The 23,807-nt window shown below is 48.1% G+C and overlaps 1 protein-coding gene across 7 annotated transcripts in view; it reads left to right on the top strand.

The window, feature by feature from the left end:
- Positions 1 to 23,807, top strand: part of bcar3 (BCAR3 adaptor protein, NSP family member) — a 335,071-nt gene that overhangs the window by 299,474 nt on the left and 11,790 nt on the right. For all 7 annotated transcript variants that reach the window (XM_072510520.1, XM_072510521.1, XM_072510522.1 and 4 more), the window contains 5 exons: positions 2,076 to 2,204; positions 4,187 to 4,632; positions 6,387 to 6,487; positions 8,433 to 9,148; positions 19,659 to 19,774. In XM_072510520.1, the coding sequence (XP_072366621.1) occupies positions 2,076 to 2,204; positions 4,187 to 4,632; positions 6,387 to 6,487; positions 8,433 to 9,148; positions 19,659 to 19,774 (1,508 nt within the window). The remainder of the gene's footprint in view (positions 1 to 2,075; positions 2,205 to 4,186; positions 4,633 to 6,386; positions 6,488 to 8,432; positions 9,149 to 19,658; positions 19,775 to 23,807) is intronic.

The raw sequence follows: 23,807 nt of genomic DNA, 5'->3' as shown, positions 1-23,807 counted from the left end.
ATACACAGATATACACACACACACACATACACAGATATACACACACAGGCACACATACACAGATATACACACACACACACATACACAGATATACACACACAGACACACATACACAGATACACACACACATACACACAGATATACACACACAGACACACACATACACAGATACACACACATACACAGATACACACACATACACACAGATATACACACACAGACACACACATACACAGATACACACACACAGACATACACAGATACACACACACAGGCACACACATACACAGATATACACACAAAGACACACGCATACACAGATATACACACACAGGCACACACCTACACAGATATACACACATAGTGGCACACACCTACACAGATATACACACATAGTGACACACACATAAACATATACACACACACCGACACACACATACACACACACATACACAGATATACACACACAGTGACACACATACACAGATATACACACAGACACACATATACACACACACACACATACACAGATATATACACAAAGACAGACACACACAGACACAGATATATACACACACACACACACACACATATATATACAGATATACACACACAGACACACACATACACAGCTATACACACAGACACACAAACACAGATTGATAGATATATACATACACAGATATATATATTTGGGGCAGCACGGTAGCCTTGTGGATAGCACAAGTGCTTCACAGCTCCAGGGTCCCAGGTTTGATTCCGGCTTGGGTCACTGTCTGTGCGGAGTCTGCACATCCTCCCCGTGTGTGCGTGGGTTTCCTCCGGGTGCTCCGGTTTCCTCCCACAGTCCAAAGATGTGCAGGTTAGGTGGATTGGCCATGATAAATTGCCCTTAGTGTCCAAAATTGCCCTTAGTGTTGGGTGGGGTTACTGGGTTATGGGGATAGGGTGGCGGTGTTGACCTTGGGTAGGGTGCTCTTTCCAAGAGCCGGTGCAGACTCGATGGGCCGAATGGCCTCCTTCTGCACTGTAAATTCTCTGAAATATATATACACAGATATATATACATACACATATATACATATGCAGCTATTTATACACATAAACACATAGATATACATACGATGACACACATACACATTTATATATCTATATATCACATACACACACATACAAATATATACACAAAAACATACACGTACATATATATATATCTATATATATATATATATACACACACACAGCTATATAATCACAGATATGCATACACAGATAAATATACACAGATATACATACAAATATACATGCACAGATATACATACACAGATACATATCATAAATATACACACACACATATATATACACAGATATATAAACGGTGTATATAGATGTATTTAAACACACTTATACAATTAAAATTAACTATGTTTATACACACTCACAATTGATTTTAGTTTGAGGGATTGAATGTGCCTTTTTCTCGCTCTGTCTCTTCCCTTCCTTCCATGGCGTAAGGAAACAAGAGCATGGATATAAGCTTCAGTTGTTACATCTCCAAGCAAATGTCAGAATCATGTAAAGTTGCTCGTGGGCGAAGAAACCTTTGCGACGTCAAAGCAGATTTTTGAGAGCCGTGTACGGGGTTTATAATAACACCTGAAATATGCAGTGACGGAAATTAATTTTTTGTAACTAATATAATTAAGTCAACAAAGTGCCAATAAAAAAACATCATTAGCAGCTTGGGAACAGATGCTCTCCTGTAGGAGAGCAGTGAGCAGAGCAGCTAGTGTCTGATGCCAGAGCATTAGCCTAATCGAAGCCAGGGTATAGCCAACTGTTAGTCATTAACATTGTGACCCAACGCGATCTCCTGTGGCTATTGATTCGAGATTGAAAAGGACGGGCAAAGCACCAGCTGGAAAATGGGAATTGCGGCCAAACACACTTTTGGATCCTGCGTTGGCTTGAGGAGAGTGTCCGACTGAAGTGAGGAGCCACTACCCAAAGATAACGAGAATTAGATGGAAGGATTCTGACTGACTCTTTAATGCTTTGCCTCGTTTGTTTTTCAGTTCTCAAAGGAAAGGTACATAATGGATTCACCACCTGAGAAACTGCGGAAGGAGCTGGAGGAAGAGCTGAAGTTAAACAGCGAAGACCTCCGAAGTCATGCCTGGTACCACGGCCACATCCCCAGGAAGGTACGCTGCTGGGTCTTTCCATCAGGACTGTGCCATTTACCTCCTTTTGAGCTGTGATTGTTTCCTTGAATTCTTTGCATAGTGCTGCTAGAAATGAGACGATATTTCCCCTATAAGACTCCTCCAGAGATCCCATATGGTTTTGAGTCGGTCTAGACTTTATAGTATCATTTAACCCTGATTATTTCAATATAAGCGATGAGATCATTTTCCCCGGAGCCCCAATTTCACAATGCTTTATGCTGGTTTATAAAAGAAAAAGCATGATCACGTTAAACCAAAATTGTCCTTTGCCTTTTAAGCAGTAAATTAGAAGCCTTCCCGATCGCTGCGAGGTAATTTTTCTGGAGTTGAATCTGGTCTTTACCAGGAACACAAAACAGGTGGTGTTAACTTGGGCACTCTGTGTAATCCCAGGCGAATGCTTCTTTCTATTTGGCTCTCATGGGGACTCAGTGTTGAACACAGAGTATAACAAACAGCCAGCATAATTAGGCTCCGTTTACCATTGCCACCGAAGCAAATTTTACCCTTTCTGTCTCCAACCTGCACTGATCGAAGGGGCCTCAGGGGCTGTTGGAGCTGGTGCTATAAGGACTGAACTGAGGCGCAGAAGCCAGTCCAGTTGGACGGATGAACAACATGTCCCAAGGCATTGTGGCTGATGTTTCCTCAAGTAGAGGAGATTGGGGTAGTGATCTGAATGAGATATTGAAAATGTTAAAAGGATTTGAAAAGATAAACTATTTCCACTGCAAGGAGAGGGATTGCGGAGGGCAAGGGGGAGGGGGTGCGATGTGAGGGTGCTGAAGGAGGAATCCAAAATGAAGGGGCAAAATCTTAAAAATTGCCAAATTGCCCCTTACCTGAAAAAAACTAATTGGGTACTCTAAATTAACAAAATGAAAATTTGAGCCAGGTAATTCAGTCCAGCGTTTGGGAACCTAGCGATGCGTGGAGTTTAAACACTCTCCCAGTGTCTGTGTGGGTTCCCTCTGGGTTCTCCAGTTTCCTCCCACAGTCTAAAGATGTGCGGTTAAGGTGGATTGGCCAATGCTAAATTGTCCCTTCGTGTCCAAACGTTTGCAGGTTAGGTGGGGTTATGGGCATAGGGCTGGGAGTGGGTCGAGGTAGTGTGCTCTTTCAGAGAGTCGGTGCAAACTCAATGGGCCGAATGGCCTCCTTCGGCACTGCAGGGATTCTCTGATCTCTGATTGAAATGTCCGGATGGAGGATTTTGCAGGTGGTGACTTGATCATTTTGAAATTGAAGATGGATGGTTGAGTGCATCTACTGTGTGCATTTAAAGGACGCGTGAAAAGATTGATATTCGCAGTTACTCCATCTGAGGTCCCATTTTGGGCAGTTATTACAAAGAAATGGATATATTTGCCAGTGAGGGTGGCAGCACAGATTCACCAGGATAATACTGGTGTTTGGAGGTTTAAGTTACGAGAACAAGTATTCAGTTAAGTATTGACGATAAAGAGGTAATCCACTTGACATGGTTCTAATATTAAAAGGATTCGATAGAGTTGATTGTAGAGGAACAATTTCCTTCCTGAAGGAATTCACAACGAGGGGACCTCAGCTTAAAATTTGAGCAAAGCCTCCCGGGAGTAAAATCAGGAAAAAAAATTCCACACAAAAAGTGGTGGAGATTTGGAAAAACTCACTCCCTAAAGGCTCTGGGAGCTGGAGGTCATTGGAAGGTTCAATATTGTAAGCACTAAATTTTCATTTGGTAAAGTTATCAAAGGAAATGGAGCAAAGACAGGAAAATGGAGTTGAGGGACAGATCACTCTTGATTAAATTGTCTTGTGGAGCAGTTTCAAGGAACTGAATGGTCTCCTCCTGTTCCTGAACACTAGCTAATATTGTGACTGTGACGATGGAAGAGGTAGTGATAATGTGCAGACCACCTTGCGAATAAATGTCCTTGTACCCACTTTGTCACACTGGCGAGTGTTTATGTTTCCAGGTGGCAGAGACCCTAATTCAGAGAGATGGAGACTTCCTCATCCGTGATTCCCTCTCCAGCCCTGGAAACCAGGTGTTGACCTGTCAGTGGAAGGACACTCCTCACCATATCAAAATCAACAAGGTGATCATCAGGCTGAATCAAGGCTACACCCGCGTGCAGTACCAGTTTGAGCGGGAGAGCTTTGACAGCATCCCCGCTCTGATCAGGTTCTACGTGGGAAACCGCAAGCCAGTCTTCGACCAGATCGGGGCCATCATTTTCCAACCCATAAATCGGACCCTCCCACTGAGGTGCATGGAGGAAAAATATGGGAAGGCTGCTCTGGTCAGGCAGCAGTGCCACGATATACCTGATGGGAAATTGGAGATAGAAAAACGACTGAGCTTGAATGTGTCAATTGGGCCGAGTCAGGAGCGGATGCTGTCCCCAGGAAATCTTTTGAGGTAGGTTCCAAGAAATAAAATAATTCATTAACTGCTGCAGGTTAAGGGGCGGGGTTCTCTCAGCCCACGCCGGGCCAGAGAATCGCCGGGCTGGCCGCGAATTGCGTGATTCCGGATTCTCCAGAGAGCCATTGGCGCCGGCACGGTCATCACGGCGCCGGTCAGGGGCCGCTCTACACGGGAAGAGGCCGAGCGGCCGCATGAGAAATCCGAGTCCCGCCGGCGCCGTCCACGTGTGGTCTTACCTGGCGGGACCTCGGCGTGCATCCTTCCGGGGGCGGCATGGTGGGCGGGGGAGGGTCCGACCCCGGGTGGGGCCTCCGCTGTGGCCTGGCCCGTGATCGGGGCCTGCCGATCGGCGGAATGGCCTCTCGGGCTGGGGGCCTCTTTTGCTCCGCGCCGGCCCCTGTAGCCCTACGCCATGTTGCATCGGGGCCGGCACGGAGAAGGGAGCCACTGCGCATGTGCGCAATCGCGCCGGTCGCACTGCGCACGTGCAGACCTGCGGCGCCCATCTGACGCCGGTATCGGCAGCTGGAGCGGTGTGGGTCGCTCCAGTGCAGTGCTGCCCCCTATAAGAGGTCAGAATCGCTGCTTCTGGGGGCATGTTGATTTACAACGGCGTCAACACTTAGCCTCAGGATCAGAGAATCCCGCCCAAGGTTCTAGTTATGGACGCCTTTCTCTTTAACAGTAGTGGGGCTGGTTTAGCACAGTGGGCTAAATAGCTGGCCTGTAAAGCAGACCAAGGCCAGCAGCGTGGGTTCAATTCCCCTACCAGCCTCCTAGAACAGGCACTGGAATGTGGCGACTAGGGGCTTTTCACAGTAACTTCATTTGAAGCCTACTTGTGGCAATAAGCAATTTTAATTTCATGTATTAAAAATTAAACTGCTGCATCGCATAATGCCGAGAAATGTCTTATTTACGGTAGCTGTTAGGTAATTTGGACATTCTGAATTCTCCCTCCGTGGCGTCTAGGGGCTTTTCACAGTAACTTGATTGCAGTGTTAATGTAAGTCTACTTGTGACAATAAAGATTATTAATTAAAGTAGTGTTACAAAAATAAAGTTGGATGGAGTCAAAGTGAAATTGGATAGCCTGCTGCCTTTTCGCTATCTTGCTGAATTGGGGTATATTACTTTGAGCGAAATGAACAGGAAAAGGATTCATGGCCAGGACTCTTCCCACACAACTTTCTAACATCAGGTAACTAATTCAACTTTGTGCAAGGAAACTTGTGCTTAACTCACTTGTGTAATCCTCCGAATAATCCGGTTAAAATGAAACAACTCCGTGTTAATTATTGATTCTCAGCATTTCCAGCCTCCGACATAATCAGTGTGACCTTTGTCCTTGAAAATATTTGTACTGTTGTAGCAGTTTCAAATGACATCATTTTCCCATCATTGACCTTGGGGATTAATGTCTTTGTTGCTGTTTGAAACAGGTTAAGTTGATGTTTTTTCTTTCTTGCCATTCTGGGGTTTGTTCTACATCTTGTGTCAAATCCCTCCAGCGATATCATGGGGATTCAGTACATTTATATTTTTATAGGCAGCTTCACGGCCACTTTCCTCTTCAGGTGGCTGTACTCGGCCCTGTCCCAGTGCTTGCGATGTGAGCAAAGGAAGGCTCCAGCTGAGAAGTACTTGCGGTTTCCATGCACTAGTTTGGCAAAGTTTTAAAGTAGGCAACAGGCATGCTGGTTTTTAAAAAAACAAAACACTTTTCTTTTTCTCTGTCACCATAGGAATAAAGACAGAAGTGGGAGCCAGCCTGCGAGCCTCGACTATGTGCAGGATAGGCGACAGCCCTTAAAGTCCCATCAGTCGGAAAGTTATCTTCCTTTGGGTGAGTTTGAACATGTTGCAGTTTTAGACAGCTGCACCACTGAAGCTGCGCGTAACTCTTCAAAGACTTAACAATTGAAAGACCTCAATACTTCCCATTCCATGCTTAAAAATGACCGTGCAGCATTTACCAAATTTCTTACCATGTTCAGTGGTCAGCGTCGACCAGAGTGTTCCTGCCTTGAATTTGCTGCTTATGCTTCAGCATTGTGCTACATGTAAAGTGCAATTTGGGGTTTAATGTTACTCTGTCTGTGTTGCTTAACTAAAACTAATAGATACTCAGATTGTAGTCATTGGAACACATTACTAACAGGGAGCCGAACTGGCAACAATACGCTGACAATATGTTGGGTGCATCTTGTAGCTTTGTTTCTGAATAATAGGGGGAGAAAGCGAATCCTGTTCTCTTTGGCTCTTTGCCATATCACTGGGGATGTAGAATATTTATCTACGTTGCATTTTGTTTATTTTGTGTTTAGCGTTATGTATTGAAGCTGAAACTCCTGGGGTGAGAATATTATAGACACTGAAATGGGACGACGTGCTTCGATCGGAGCAGTTTTGATTGAAGTTGTGGTTTTGATTGAAATTGTGGTTTTCAGGAATGTATCTATTACTTAAAATAAGGTATTCCTCTGTGTTCTGTAGAAGAAAGAACCTACATTTGTATAGCACCTTTCACAACATCCCAAAGCCAAGTAAGTACTTTTTGAAATGTAGTCACTGTTGTAACTAGCACAGTGGGCTAAACAGCTGGCTTGTAATGCAGAACAAGGCCAGCAGCGTGGATTCAATTCCCGAACCGGCCTCCCCGAACAGGCGCCGGAATGTGGGGACTAGGGGCTTTTCACAGTAACTTCATTGAAGCCTACTCGTGACAATAAGCGATTATTATGCTAGAGGCTGGTTTAGCATAGTGGGCTAAACAGCTGGCTTGTGAAGAAGAACAAGGTCAGCAGCACAGGTTCAATTCCCGTACCAGCCTCCCTGAACAGGCGCCGGAATGTGGCGACTAGGGGCTTTTCACAGTAACTTCATTTGAAGCCTACTTGTGACAAGCAATTTTCATTTTTTTTTTCGTAAGGTAGAAGGTGCTCAGCAAAATCCCACACACAGCGATATGACGTGACCAAACCAATTTTGTTTTGGCAATGATGTTGGTTGAGGTGAGGGATAAACATTGCCCTAGACACTGGGAATAGCTCACCTGCTCTTCTTTGCCATGGGATATTTTGTGGCCCACTTAGAGGGCAGACAGGGGTGGCACGTTGGGTTAGTGGCTAGCACTGCTGCTTCACGGCGCCGAGGACTCAGGTTCGACACCGCCCCGGTGTGGAGTTTGCACATTCTCCCCGTGTCTGCGTGGGACTCACCCTCACAACCTAAAGATGTGCAGGGTTCATTGGAAAAAAAAAAAGGAATTGGGTACTCTAAATTTATATTTTTTTAAAAGAGCGCAGACAGTGCCTCGGTCGAACATCCCACCTCTGACAGTGCAGAACTCCCTCAGTACTTTTAAAAAGCTATTTCCATGGGGTGTGGGCATCGCTGGCTGTGCCAGCATTTATTGCCCATCCTTAATTGTCCTTGAGGGGGGCAGTTAAGAGTCAATCACATTACAGTGAGTCTGGAGTCACAAATAGGCCAGACCAGATAGAGATGACAGATTTCCTTCCCTAAAGGGTACTAGTGGATTTTACGACAATCTGCCCTGGTGGGATTTGAACCGGGGTTCTCAGAGCATTACCTTGAGCCTCTGGATTATTAGTCCAGTGACAATACCACAACGCCGCCACCTCCCCATCTGCACTGGAGCATTAGCCCAGGTTTATGTGCAACCTTCTGATTCAGAGACAACAATGCTACCCATTGGATCACAGCTCTCACTGGTTATTACTGCTCCTAATTTCCTTCTCCATTGTTCCTCTTTCGTTTACGCATAGGAATGAAACCTCTGCACCAGCCTCAGCAACAGCACCAGCCTCAACAGCAGCAACAAAAGAAAATGGAAGGAATTGCACACATCAAGTCCCCAGTGTTTAGAACAGGCAGTGAGCCCACTCTCAGTCCAGTATTTGTTCGAAGCCCCACTCTGGAATCGCAAGCTGGGGAAGCACTGAGAGGGTCCGATAGTCAACTCTACCCCAAACCACCCCCAAAGCCCAGCAAAGTGCCTTCAATACGACTGCCGCATTCCACTTCATTAATGAAGGATCCTGACAGAGGCAAGTATGGCGAGATGAGTGTTGGTATCCCAGAAAGGCACAATTACTACTGTGAACTAAAACATGACGCCGTCATAGAGCAGCCTGGGACAGATCAGTACTTATTCCAGCTGAACAGTTTTGTAGAAAGATTAAAAACTGAGGAAGCAACAAAGATTTCCTTCCAAAGATCCAAATCTGTCCTCAGCATTTCGGACGAGAGCCCATTCCAGTTTATTGTCTCTCTGGAAGATGAGGAAAAAGCTAGTGATGAGGTCTTCTCTGGACCCTTCTTCGAGACTGTCTCCTGCTTTCAGCCCAATGACTTTGAATCCAAATTGATTCCCGTTGCCAACAAGCCCCTGGACACCTCGGTGATCAGACGTATCAAAGAACTGTTTGCGAATAACGACTCCACAACTATTGCCAAGCACATCCTGAAAGTGGACTGCCAGGTACGAATTTGTGTTTAAACGTTCACACCACAGATCAGTTGCAATAATTCCATCTATTTGTAGGCAGTGTAACAAGTCCAGCAGCCTGGGAGTCAGGAAGGTAACAGCAAAATACTGCGGTGCCTGGAAATCCCAAATCAGGACGGGAAATGCTGGGAAGTCTCAGCAGAATCTGTGGAGAGAGAAACCGAGTTAACGTTTCAAGTCCAATATGACTCCTCTTTAGTTTGGAAGAAGTCATGTTCAACTAAATGTGTAAACTCTCTCTCCAAAGATGCTGCCAGACCTGCTGAGATTTCCCAGCACTTGGCTACATTAAGGGTCAGCTGGACTGTTATGAGGAAAATGTCATTTAAATAATTTTAAATGAGACTGATCCATCCAAAGAGCTACTTGCCGATAGTGTTTAAAGATGGTTATCCCTATTAGTTGTGGCTGAATAATTACAGCAGGGGCTGGGGGCAAAGGGCGACGGTTGTTGAAAGAAAGGGGAATGTGTTGGATGTTGCAGACAGCCGAGCTCCATTCATTCCACAATGTACCTGGTGTATTCTCTCTGTCATCCATTATCTTCTACATTGGTCTGATTCGCCACAGAGCATAAAGCACAAAATTGTAGCACCTTCAGTCAGACCACATCTTTCACAATACACAAGAACATTAAAGTGTATAAACTGTCTTTGTTTTCTTCGAATGAAATGTGAATATGCTTGCACGTTCTCCGTGTGTCTGCGTGGGTCTCACCCCCACAACCCAAAGATGTGCTGGTTAGGTGGATTGGCCATACGAAATTGCCCCTTAATTTAAAAAAAAAGAAATGTGAATATGTTTCTTGGGAGGGATAGCCACATCACTTAAACCGCAACAAAAGTCAGCTGATCATGATGTTGGCCATATATCAAAAGTATAGGCCTTCATCATGTATTACCTTCAGGGTATGACTCAGCTGGTGCAGGTAGAAGGATTGATGCTTGGCACAGGCACTCTGGAGTCATTCATTCCATTTCCCCTCATGAGATGAGAAGTAGAAAACTTCAGTCTCCTCCGCGTGTACTTGACTGCCTTGTTCCTGCGGTTTGCCCCAGAGTGCCCCGCACATTGCATGCAGTGAAGTTACCCGGGAATCAGGTGAGCAAGTCAAACACTGCTTGTTGCTTACCTGGTTGTTTCCACACCTGGAATGTATGCACTGTATTTTTAAAGGCCAGTTTCCTTACACTTTAGAGTGCATCCATTTTATTTGTGATTTTTTTTTTTTTTGGCCAATCACTACTCCGATACAGGAAACCCCAATGTAAATCACTCCCCTGTTGTGTTCTGTGACCTTGTTTTTGCAATGTTTCGTACAGAACTGCTGGTGACTTAACTAGAATGATGATTTATTGATGTACACGTGGTAAGGTAACAATCAGAATGCTGCACAAAGTTACTAACAGAGTTACATGGCCTCTCCTGGCACCACCCCTACGTCCGACTGGCCTGGTGTACGCCTTATAACCTTCTGCCGAGAGCCAAATGTCACATGACTGATGTCTGACGCCACCTGCTGGTTGGAGGGCGCATTGTTGAGCGTATAACAATATTATTCACCAGCATATCACACCATATCCCCCTCCAGCTGGTGTAAATCTATTTGAAATGCTGCGACCGCACCCCAAATCACCATGAGGAATCTTTCTCCCTGAGAATCCTGTCAAAGGGAGGTTTCTGCAGATAATGGATTGCAGCTTCCTGAATAGAGAAATTGGTAAATCTCACACAGCTCCTGTTAATGTTGATAAAATCTAACAGCAATCCACTGCACACTGCCAGAATAAGGAGCTATTCAGGCCCACAGCAGTGAGTGGTGAACACTTGCCACTTCTCCATAGAAGGGAGAGAGATATTTATATAGATATATATATGTTCATCTTTGAAACAGTGATATTTATAGTAAATTTTCTGTCACACATAGCTCCATGATTAGTTTCAGCAACTAAGATTCTCAGGAGGTTTTCAGCAATGAAGATACTCCAGGCAGACACATGGGGGCCAATTCTCCCATCGGGAGACTAAGTCCCGACGCCGGAGTGAAAACCGGAGTGTTTTACTCCGGCGTCGGAAGCCGTCCCCAGCCCCCTATTCTCCCAACCCCCGGGGGGCTAGGAGCGGCGCTGCATCATTTACATGTGCCGGGCCTTGGCGCCGCATAAAAGCAGCGCCACGTAAATGACGCGACCGGTGCCGCGTAAATGACGTCACCCGCGCATGCGCAAGAAGTTGTCGGATGGATCTTGCGGGGCAGCGGAGGAAAGGAGGTCCTCCTTCAGAGAGGCCGGCCCGCCGATCAGTGGGCACCGATCGCGGGCCAGACCCCTTTTGAGCCCCCCCCCCGGTGCAGGAACCCCCCTCGCCCCCCCCCCCCCCCACAGGCCGCCCCCCCCCTCCCAGCGTTCCCGCGCTGTTCCCGCCGGCAGCGACCAGGTGTGGATGGCGCCGGTGGGAACCTGTCGTGTTGGGCAGGCCGCTCGGCCCATCCGGGCCGGAGAATCGGCGCTCACCCATTACCAACGGCAAGCGGCGATTCTCCCAGCAGCCAGCCGTGATTCGCGCCGCGCCGGTTTGGGGGGGGTGGGAGAATCGCGTGCGGGCGTCGGGACGGCGTGCCGGGACTCGCGCGGCGCCCGGGCGATTCTCCCACCCGGCGTTGGGGGGGGGGGGGGGGGGGGGGGGAGAATTCCGCCCTGGGGTCCTCGCATGCTGTGAACCAGACAATATCCAGCTACTGCCAATTCGTCCCACTGAAATATTGAGTTGGGAGAAACGGATGATTAAAAGAGGCAGTTTTAAATGAATAACATGTTCCCAATGGAAAAGAAGAATTGGCAGGGGAGGTGAGTTCAGAAACCCTAGGGCTCATTTACTGCTGGTTACCTGACCCTTGCACCCACTCCACCCCTTCACTGAGCTCATGAAGGATGGCACTTTTTTTTTTTGGGTGAGATTTTGTTGCCAATAAACTGAACCCCAATGTTGAATGGCTGCTGATGTAATAAATGACACGACTCGCACTAATTACTGTTAACACTGGAACAAGATCCTGTGCTCCAGTGAGGATCGGTTTAAGAAAATGCTCCCAGCTGTTTGAACTTGTGGCGTAAATTATTTTTTAAACTGCCCAAACATCAGGAAGGATCACTAAAAATAGGTGCAAAGGTTATTTGGGGATGTTGGATGTCCCTCAGATGTACCACCGTGATTAGAAAAGAAAATGTCAGTTCTGGTCACCAATGTTGCAGAGTTCGGTGTCGTCCAGGAGAATAGCCACGGCTGGAATATTCCAGAATTTCTGCCGGGGAGCTGCTGAATGAACCCGAGCCAAGGCCAATCCTGCCCCCTGCTGATTTATTTGCACAGACCCTTGGAACAGTGCTCACCAGAGATGGAGAGGCAACTATCATTTCTTTTTCCAATTCCCCCCTCCCCTCCCTCTCTATTGCACCCCATCCCCTCCCCCTCTCTGTATTCACCCCCCTGCACTCTCTACACCCCCCTCCCCGCCCCGCTCTCTCTATTCCCCCCTCCCCTCCCCCTCTCTCTATTCCCCCCTCCCTATTCCCCCTCCTCCCCCTCCCCCTCTCTATTCCCCCCTCCCCTCCCGTTCTCTCCATTCCCCCTCCCCTCCCCGTTCTCTCCATTCCCCCTCCCCTCCCCGTTCTCTCCATTCCCCCCTCCCCTCCCCGCTCTCTCTATTGCCCCCCTCCCCACTCTCTCTATTCCCCCCTCCCCTCCCGCTCTCTCTATTCCCCCCTCCCCTCCCGCTCTCTCTATTCCCCCCTCCCCCTCTCTATTCCCCCCTCCCCTCTACCTATTCCGCCCTCCCTACCCCCCTCTATTTCCCCCTCCCCTCCCTCTCTCTATTCTGCTCCTCCACATCCCCTCAATTTCCCCCTCCCCTCCCCCTCTATTACCCCCTCCCCTCCCTCCCTCCTCTCTATTCCCCCACTGCCCTCCCCGTACTCTCCATTCCCATCTCCCCTCTCCGTTCTCTCCATTCCCCCCTCCCCTCTCCGTTCTCTCCATTCCCCCCTCCCCTCCCCGCTCTCTATTGGCCCCTCTCTCCGCTCTCTCTATTCCCCCCTCCCCTCTCTCTCTATTTCCCTCCCTCCCCTCCCCGCTCTCTCTGTTCACCCCTCCCCTCCCAGCTCACTCTATTCCCCTCCCCCTCTCTATTTCCCCCCCTCCCCTCCCCCTCTCTCTTCCCCTTCCCCCTCTCTATTTCCCCCCTCCCCTTCCCCCTCTCTATTCCCCCTCCCCTCCCCCCTCTCTATTCCCCCTCCCCTCCCCCCTCTCTATTCCCCCCCGCCCGCTCTCTATTCCCCCCTCCCCTCTATCTATTCCGCCCTCCCTTCCCCCCTCTATTTCCCCCTCCCCTCCCTCTCTCTATTCCGCTCCTCCACATCCCCTCTATTTCCCCCTCCCCTCCCATCCCCTCCCCCTCTATTACCCCCTCACCTCCCTCTCTATTCCCCCACTGCCCTCCCCGTACTCTCCATTCCCCCCTCCCCTCTCCGTTCTCTCCATTACCCCCTCCCCTCTCCGTTCTCTCCATTACCCCCTCCCCTCCCTGCTCTCTATTGGCCCCCCTCTCCGCTCTCTCTATTCCCCGTCCCCTCCCCGCTCACTCTATTCCCCCCTCTCTATTCCACCCCGCTCTCTATTCCCCCCTCCCCTCCCCCTCTCTATTCCCCCTACCCTCTCCCTCTCTATTCCCCCTACTCTCCCCCTCTCTATTCCCCCCTCCCCCTCTCTATTCCCCCTCCCCTCCCCCTTCTCTATTCCCCCCTCCCCTCCCCTTCTCTATTCCCCCCGCCCCTCCCTGCTCTCTCTATTCCCCCTCCCCTTCCCCTCTCTCTATTCCCCCCTCCCTCTATTCCCCCCTACCCCCCTCTCTCTATTCCTCCTCCCCTACCCCCCTCTCTCTATTCCCCCTCCCCTCCCCCTCTCTCTATTCCCCCCTCCCTCTATTCCCCCCTACCCCCCTCTCTCTATTCCCCCTCCCTTCCCCTCTCTCTCTATTCCCCCCCTCCCCTCCGAGAGGCAATTATCATACCCACACCATCATCCTTAGCAGGATCACTGAAATCAGCACATACCAGCAATCTGACCCCGTGCAAGACCTGACTCACGGAATCCCTGGCTTTCACCCTCTGCTAACCCGATACCGAAGCCCCCGGCTAACCCGAAACCGAATCCCCCGGCTAACCCGATACCGAAGCCCCCGGCTAACCCGATACCGAAGCCCCCGGCTAACCCGAAACCGAAGCCCCCGGCTAACCCGATACCGAAGCCCCCGGCTAACCCGAAACCGAAGCCCCCGGCTAACCCGAAACCGAATCCCCCGGCTAACCCGATACCGAAGCCCCCGGCTAACCCGGCACGAAGCTCCCGGCTAACCCGACACCGAAGCCCCCGGTTAACCCGAAACCGAAGCCCCCGGCTAACCCGACACCGAAGCCCCCGGCTAACCCGACACCGAAGCCCCCGGCTAACCCGACACCGAAGCCCCCGGCTAACCCGACACCGAAGCCCCCGGCTAACCCGACACCGAAGCCCCCGGCTAACCCGACACCGAAGCCCCCGGCTAACCCGACACCGAAGCCCCCGGCTAACCCGACACCGAAGCCCCCGGCTAACCCGACACCGAAGCCCCCGGCTAACCCGAAACCGAAGCCCCCGGCTAACCCGACACCGAAGCCCCCGGCTAACCCGACACCGAAGCCCCCGGCTAACCCGACACCGAAGCCCCCGGCTAACCCGACACCGAAGCCCCCGGCTAACCCGACACCGAAGCCCCCGGCTAACCCGACACCGAAGCCCCCGGCTAACCCGACACCGAAGCCCCCGGCTAACCCGACACCGAAGCCCCCGGCTAACCCGACACCGAAGCCCCTGGCTCTTGGTGATGAACCCCCTGAACAGAGCCAATTTTCCAGCCATACAGATTATTAACAACTTTGTCAAGTGTCCACCTGTAATGGAGTGGGTCACTGCCAGCGTGGACCCAATGACAATATCAATCTGAATTGACCTTTGCTGTACCAACGAGGGATCAACAGGCTTAAATAATGGGTGATACACTGGGTGATATATTTGCTTCATTTATTTATTGTAACCACATGGTCCCCCCACACACAGTCCCCAGAAAGATGTCCGATGGGTGGCAAAATCAGCACGCACAAAATAGAGCAAATCCCTGAAAATTCTCTCCCTCTGTGTATCCGGAAGGAGGAAGCTCTGAATGGTCAGGCTAGCCTTTATCTATAAACTCTTTGATATACAGCTTTGAAAATCAAAGCCTGGAAACTACTTGTGGTGACAGCTGTACAAGTGCTTAACGTTATTTTTCTAGAGGTGCTCACCCATTTATAATCAACAGATTAATGCTTCCATTAAAGTGGCAAAGTAAAATTGATAATGAATGTATTAAGATATTGTCCACTGACTTGACATCAAATTCCAACTTCAAATCGCAGCACAAATTCTCAAACAATTTCCAACTACTCGTTATTTCTCAGAATGGAACAGTCCAACCGGGAATGGTTGTGGGTCATTCAGCCCCTCAAGTTTGTTCTGCTATCCTGTTAGATTCTGGTTGATCTGTACTGAAGCACTTGCAGTTAATGTCACGCAGACCTCGGCCACTGGCACAGCAGGAATTTAACAGCGCTGAAGACAAGCAGAGAATGTGGAACCGATGCAGTGCAACCTCCTGCTATTACTTGGACATTAGTATAATGTTACTTTGCAAAGATGTACGATTTCAAAGAGTCCGCTCAATGTACCTGCTAATCAGACTGTTCCAAAACAGCTACAATGTCAAAATGGTACTGCACAGACGTCAGCACTCACAGATTACAAGCTACACAAACTGAAACTATGTTAAAGCACGAAAGCCTTGCTGTTATAATATGCCTTTGAGAACCTAACAATGTCCCAAAGTGCTTTACATCCAATCATGTGCCCCCATTCAGCATAGGAGCAAGGTCCCACAGTCGCCATTGTGACAATTGCCAGTTAATCTACAGAGCTCCCAATATCTTTGCGAACACATTGAATAACATGTTGAATTGGAATATCTGATTAACTTGAGTTTCTAGCAATGATCAATTGAGGACACTTTTGAGCTACAAGTGATGGAATATTTCTCATCTTATGCCGATATGTTACAAGTGGTTTAGTGGTCGTATTTGTGTCTTTAAATCAGGAAGTTCTTGGTTCCAAGCTCAGTTCTTTGCAATGTGTGCTGATATTTCATTGCAACAGAGAGAGTGTTGTGTTAACAGGGAAGTTAAAGCACCATCTTCTCATACAGGTGGACATTAAAGATTCCATGGACTGCATTTGAACAGCAGGAGTGCTCCTGGATTAGTTCTTTGAGTAACAAGGAAGTTAGACAAAGGAGAACCAGTGGACGTGATTTATTTAGATTTCCAGAACGCCTTTGACAAGGTGCCGCATAGGAGACTTAAATAAGTTAAGAGCCCATGCTGTTAATGGTAAGATCCTGGCATGGATAGAGGATTGGCTGACTGGCAGAAGGCAGAGGGTGAGGATAAAGGGGTCTTTTTCAGGATGGCAGCTGGTGACTAGTGGTGCACATCAGGGGTCAGTGCTGGGACAACATACATTAATGATCTGTAGGAACTGAAGGAACTATTGCTAAGTTTGACGATGATACAAAGATCTGCAGAGGGGCAGGTAGTATTGAGGAAGCAGGCCGGCTGCAGAAGGACTTGGACAGACTAGGAGAGCGGGCAAAGAAGTGGCAGATGGAATACAATGTGGAAAAGTGTGAGGTTATGAACTTTGGAAGAAGAAATGGAAGCATAGACTATTTTCTAAATGGGAAGAGGCTTAGGAAATCAGAAGCACAAAGAGACTTGGGAGTCCTTGTTCACGATTCTCTTAAGGTTAACGTGCAGGTTCAGTCGGCAATTAGGAAGGCAAATGCAATGTTAGCATTCATGTAAAGAGGGCTAGAATACAAGAGCAGGGATGTACTTCTGAGGCTGTATGAGGCTCTGGTCAGACCCCATTTGGAGTATTGTGAGCAGTTTTGGGCCCCGTATCGAAGGAAGGATGTGCTGGCCTCGGAAAGAGTCCAGAGGAGGTTCACAAGAATGATCCCTGGAATGAAGAATGGTTGAGGACTCTGGGTCTGTACTCGTTGGAGTTTAGAAGGATGAGGGGGAACCTTATTGAAACTTACAGGATACTGCAAGGCCTGGATAGAGTGGACGTGGCGAGGATGTTTCCAGAAGCAGAGGACACAATCTCAGACTAAAGGGACGATCCTTTAAAACAGAGATGAGGAGGAATTTCTTCAGCCAGAGGGTGGTGAATCTGTTGAACTCTTTGTTGCAGAAGGCTGTGGAGGCTAAATCACTGAGTGTCTTTAAAACAGAGATAGATAGGTTTTTGATTAATAAGGGGACCAGGGGTTACGGGGAGAAGGCAGGAGAATGGGGATGAGAAAATATCAGCCATGATTGAATGGCAGAGCACATTCGATGGGCCGAGTGGCCTAATTCTGATCCTATGTCTTATGGGTTAATATTTTTTAAAAATGAATTTAGAGTACCCAATTCATTTTTTCCAATTAAGGGGCAATTTAGCGGGGCCGATCCACCTAGCCTACACATCCTTTAAGGTTGTGGGGGCGAAACCCACGCAAACACGGGGAGAATGTGCAAACTCCACACGGACAGTGACCCAGAGCCGGGATCGAACCTGAGACCTCGTGAGGCAGCAGGGCTAACTCACTGCGCCACCATGCTGCCCTTTATGGGTTAATATTAATCTTTCAGGGCCGGCAATTTAACTGCCGTAGTGTTACGACACCCCGGGCTAATGCACGGTCAATTCCAGCCCCACATGCCCCAGAGTCACAACACAAGTGAGTTCACCAATAATGCTTAACAAAGTCTTTGGCCCTTGGCCAGGCTAAATTGCCCCTTAATTGGACAAAAAATTGGGCACTCCAAATTTATTTTTAAGAAAAGAAAAGAAAATGCTGGAAAAACACAGCAGGTCTGGAAGAGTATTTTAGAAAGAGTAAGAGAGTTAATGTTTTGGGCCCGTATGACTCTTCTTCAGAGCTGAAGAGAGGTAAAAATGTTAGATTATATACTGTTGCAGAGAAAAGGGGGAGCAAGTAGGAGGTCAGGGATAGTTGGGAGCTCAGGAGAGATTTGGATTGGTTTATTGTCATGCGTACTGAGGTACAGTGAAAAGTATTGTTCTGCGTACAGCTCAAACAGATCATTCCGTACATGAAAAGAAAATACATAATAAATGTAAGAAGAGGATCTGTGTGAGAAAGCTCGCAAAGAATTGCCACGCTCCAGCGCCATCTTGAAAGATTTGGCGAAGCTGTCACGGGCGCAAGCCAAAGGGAGTGTTAATTGGAGTGCTAAAGACTAAAGAAGGTGCTAATAGTGGCATGAAGGTAAGATAGCAGAATGTGTTAACAGTAGAACAAGGGTCAGAGCTCTGGGGAAGCAACACTTAAGAACAAGTTACAGATTGTCCTGTGGTGAGAAGGGGTTGGGGGAAAAATAAGATTGAAAAAAAGATCAAAATGGAGGAGCGAGAGAGAGAGTGTGTTCATGGTCTGAAATGAACTGAATGTTAAGTCCAGGAGTCTGTAATGTGCCTCATTGGAAGAGGAGGTGCTACTCTTCCAGTTTGCGTTGGGCTTCACTGGAGCATTGCAGCAGGCCAAGGACGGACATGTGGCCATGAGAGCAAGATGCTGAGTTGAAAGTGCGCATGAGCTGAAGATTGGGGTCATGCTTGTGAGCTGAAGGAAGGTGTTCCACAAAGAGGTCACACAGTCTGCATTTAGTCTCTCCAAGGTAGAGGAGGCTGCATTGGGGAACAGCAAGTACAGTAGTCCAAATTGAAGGAGGCGCAGGTGAAACGCTTGAAAGGAGTAGGTTGTGAGGCCTGGTTTAACAATAGAAGGCCCAGTACTGGCGAGCTGGAGCTAGTGCAGTAGCACCAGACACATTATTCCATTCGCGGGTTTGGATTGTTCTTTCCAAGCAAGCGACAGTAAATTTGTGCAGATCATTTTTGAATTTTCTGTCTCTTTGATTGGTTACTGCAAAACAGCAGTTGAAGGATAATTGAAACCCAGTGTCAGGGATTACCTTTATAGTCAACTCGCCCCAACCATGTTCCTGTGAGTGTTTTCACATCTGATTTGCTCGTTTCCCCTGTTCTCTCAGGAACAGTGTTATTTTTGAATATTTTTGTTATTTTAAAACCCACATGTTGCTCTTGTATTGTGTGCTCAGACAGTGAATTTAGAAACAAGGTTATTGACAGTGGATAATGGTCACACTTGGTTCTATTTCAGTGCTAATGCAATGTGTTTTAGTCTCCGCACTTGAAAAATTAACCTTGCAATAAAATGTCAATTTCCTGACTACAGCTAATAAATGTCAACTTTTGGACTTTGCAGGTTGCTAGGATACTTAATGTGTCTGAAGAAATGAAGCAGCAGATGGGAGTGAGCTCAGGTCTGGAGCTTATTACACTTCCTCATGGGCACCAAATGCGTCTCGATCTAACAGAAAGGTAAACAGTACCACTGCTCTGTTTATACACCACATTGTAAGACCAGACTATTGGAAAACTACAGCACAGCGTGGAGGGAAGGAACAGGGAGGATTCAAGCTCATTAAAACGCTCCCTTTCTTCCCCTTGTTGGTTCAGTTGCTGAATATGCTGCTGGCTGGGGAAATGAGCCCCTAAGGGGAAGCAGCTTTCATCACTGTCTAGTGCAGGGTTAACTGGGCTTCACACCATGGCAACAGGGCAAGTGTGTGCACTCTATATCCAGCCTCAGTTACTGGCAGGCTGGCGGGAAGACGTTGTGAAGGGGCCTGGTGAGCGTACAGTTAGCCAGGATTCCTGCTCCTCCAACACCACCTGTCAGGAAGTGTGAATACAACAGCACCGCAATTCCAACTTGCGAACAGCATTCGCTTTCTGGTTGGAAAGTAGGAAGGAGAGGATATGGGTAAAGGGGATGTTGGGGTACGATATTGGACGAGTAACTGTTGTAATGTAGGAAATGGAAGCAAGCGCTGCTTTTGCTCTGCAGAGCCTTGGTCAGACCCCATCTGGGGGTCAATGTGCGTACCTTTGGCCAATTAACTTCAGGGAGGATATATTGTGATGATGTGGTGTTGATATAGTGCCGGTAGTGGTGAGCTAGTGCTGATATGGTGCTGGTATGGTGGCAGTATAGTGCTGATATGGTGCTGGTATGGTGGCAGTATAGTGCCAATATGGTGCTGGTATGGTGGCAGTATAGTGCTGATATAGTGCTGGTATGGTGGCAGTATAGTGCTGGTATGGTGGCAGTATAGTGCTGATATGGTGCTGGTATGGTGGCAGTATAGTGCCGATATGGTGCTGGTATGGTGGCAGTATAGTGCTGATATGGTGCTGGTATGGTGGCAGTATATTGCCGATATGGTGCTGGTATGGTGGCAGTATAGTGCTGATGTGGTGCTGGTATGGTGGCAGTATAGTGCTGGTATGGTGCTGGTATGGTGGCAGTATATTGCCGATATGGTGCTGGTATGGTGGCAGTATAGTGCTGGTATGGCGGCAGTATAGTGCTGGTATGGTGGCAGTATATTGCCGATATGGTGCTGGTATGGTGGCAGTATAGTGCTGGTATGGTGGCAGTATAGTGCTGGTATGGTGGCAGTATAGTCCTGATATAGTGCTGGTATGGTGGCAGTATAGTGCTGATATGGTGCTGGTATGGTGGCAGTATAGTGCTGATATGGTGCTGGTATGGTGGCAGTATAGTGCTGATATGGTGCTGGTATGGTGGCCGTATAGTGCTGATATGGTGCTGGTATGGTGGCAGTATAGTGCTGGTGTGGTGCTGGTATGGTGGCAGTATAGTGCCGATATGGAGCTGGTATGGTGGCAGTATAGTGCCGATATGGAGCTGGTATGGTGGCAGTATAGTGCTGGTATGGTGCTGTTATAGTGCTGATAATGTGCTGGTATGGTGGCAGTATAGTGCTGATATGGTGCTGGTATGGTGGCAGTATAGTGCCGATATGGTGCTGGTATGGTGGCAGTATAGTGCTGGTATGGTGGCAGTATAGTGCTGATATGGTGCTGGTATGGTGGCAGTATAGTGCTGAAATGGTGCTGGTATGGTGGCAGTATAGTGCTGGTATGGTGCTGGTATGGTGGCAGTATATTGCCGATATGGTGCTGGTATGGTGGCAGTATAGTGCTGATATGGTGGCAGTATAGTGCTGATATGGTGCTGGTATGGTGGCAGTATAGTGCTGATATGGTGGCAGTATAGTGCAGATATGGTGCTGGTATGGTGGCAGTACAGTGCTGATATGGTGGCAATATGGTGCTGATATGGTGGCAGTATAGTGCTGATATGGTGCTGGTATGGTGGCAGGATAGTGCTGATATGGTGGCAGTATAGTGCTGATATGGTGGCAGTATATTGCCGATATGGTGCTGGTATGGTGGCAGTATATTGCCGATATGGTGCTGGTATGGTGGCAGTATAGTGCTGGTATGGTGCTGGTATGGTGGCAGTATATTGCTGATATGGTGCGGGTATGGTGGCAGTATAGTGCTGATATGGTGCTGGTATGGTGGCAGTATATTGCTGATATGATGCTGGTATGGTGGCAGTATAGTGCTGATATGGTGCTGGTATTGTGGCAGTATAGTGCTGATATGGTGCTGGTATGGTGGCAGTATATTGCCGATATGGTGCTGGTATGGTGGCAGTATAGTGCTGGTATGGTGGCAGTATAGTGCTGATATCGTGCTGGTATGGTGGCAGTGTAGTGCTGATATAGTGCTGGTATGGTGGCAGTATAGTGCTGGTCTGGTGGCAATATAGTGCTGGTATGGTGGCAGTATAGTGCTGGTATGGTGGCAGTATAGTGCCGATATGGTGCTGGTATGGTGGCAGTATAGTGCTGATATGGTGCTGGTATGGTGGCAGTATAGTGCCGATATGGTGCTGGTATGGTGGCAGTATAGTGCTGATATGGTGCTGGTATGGTGGCAGTATAGTGCTGATATGGTGCTGGTATGGTGGCAGTATAGTGCTGATATAGTGCTGGTATGGTGGCAGTATAGTGCTGATATGGTGCTGGTATGGTGGCAGTATAGTGCTGGTATGGTGGCAGTATAGTGCCGATATGGTGCTGGTATGGTGCCGTTATAGTGCTGATATGGTGCTGGTATGGTGGCAGTATAGTGCTGGTATGGTGGCAGTATAGTGCTGATATGGTGGCAGTATATGCTGATATGGTGCTGGTATGGTGGCAGTATAGTGCTGATATGGTGGCAGTATAGTGCTGATATGGTGCTGGTATGGTGGCAGTATAGTGCTGATATGGTGGCAGTATAGTGCTGATATGGTGCTGGTATGGTGGCAGTATAGTGCTGATATGGTGGCAGTATAGTGCTGATATAGTGCTGGTATGGTGGCAGTATATTGCTGATATGGTGCTGGTATAGTGGCAGTATAGTGCTGATACGCTGCCAGTATAGTGCTATGGTGGCGGTATTGTGCTGATATGGTGCCGGTATAGTGCTGATATACTGGCAGTATAGTGCTATATGGTGGCGTTATAGTGCTGATATGGTGGCGTTATAGTGGCAGTATAGTGCTGATATGGTGCCGATATACTGGCGGTATAGTGCTGATATGGTGCTGATATAGTGCTGATATGGTGCCGATATACTGGCGGTATAGTGCTGATATGGTACCGGTATAGTGCTGATATGGTGCCGATATAGTGCCGGTATCGTGCTGATATGGTGCCGATATACTGGCGGTATAGTGCTGATATGGTGCCGATATAGTGCTGATATGGTACCAGTATAGTGCTGATATGCTGGCGTTATTGTGCTGATATGGTGCCGTTATAGTGCTGATTCACCAAAGTGATTCCAAGGCGAAAAGAGTGTGATTATAAGGACATGTTGCACAAACACTATTTGTATTCCCTTGAGAAGAGTTGATGAGTTATCTAACCAAGGCCTTCAAAATGATAAAGAGATTCAAAGGTTTCAGAAAAAATGATTTACTCCGCTGGGAAGATTTACCCCATCACATTCAAGATGCTGTTTCCAGCCATTCCCTGGGCGTAACCATCTTCCGCTGCTTCAGCAATGACCTTCCTTCCATCATAAGGTCAGGAATGGGGATGTTCGCTGATGATCACACAATGTTCACAACTCCTCAGATACTGAAGCAGTCCATGTCCAAACCAGCAAGACCTGGGCAATATCCAGGCTTGGGCTGACCAGTGCCAGGCAATGACCATCTCCAACAAGAGAAAATGTACCAATTGCCCCTTGACATTCAATGGCATTACCATCGCTGAATCCCCTACCATCAACAGCCTGGGGGTTACTATTGGCCAGAAACTGGACTAGCCAAGTATATACTGTGGTTACAAAATCAGGTCAGAGGCTAGAAGTCCTGCGGCGAGTAATCTCCTCCTGACTCCCCAAATCCTGTCCACCTACCTACAAGGCACAAGTCATTAATGTGATTGAACACCCTCCACTTGCCTGGATGAATGCAGCTCCA

The sequence above is a fragment of the Scyliorhinus torazame genome, chromosome 7 (assembly GCF_047496885.1).
Source record: "Scyliorhinus torazame isolate Kashiwa2021f chromosome 7, sScyTor2.1, whole genome shotgun sequence".
Lineage (NCBI taxonomy): Eukaryota > Metazoa > Chordata > Chondrichthyes > Carcharhiniformes > Scyliorhinidae > Scyliorhinus > Scyliorhinus torazame.
Note: the sequence above shows the minus strand (reverse complement) of the source record. Positions and strands in the feature narration are given on the sequence as shown.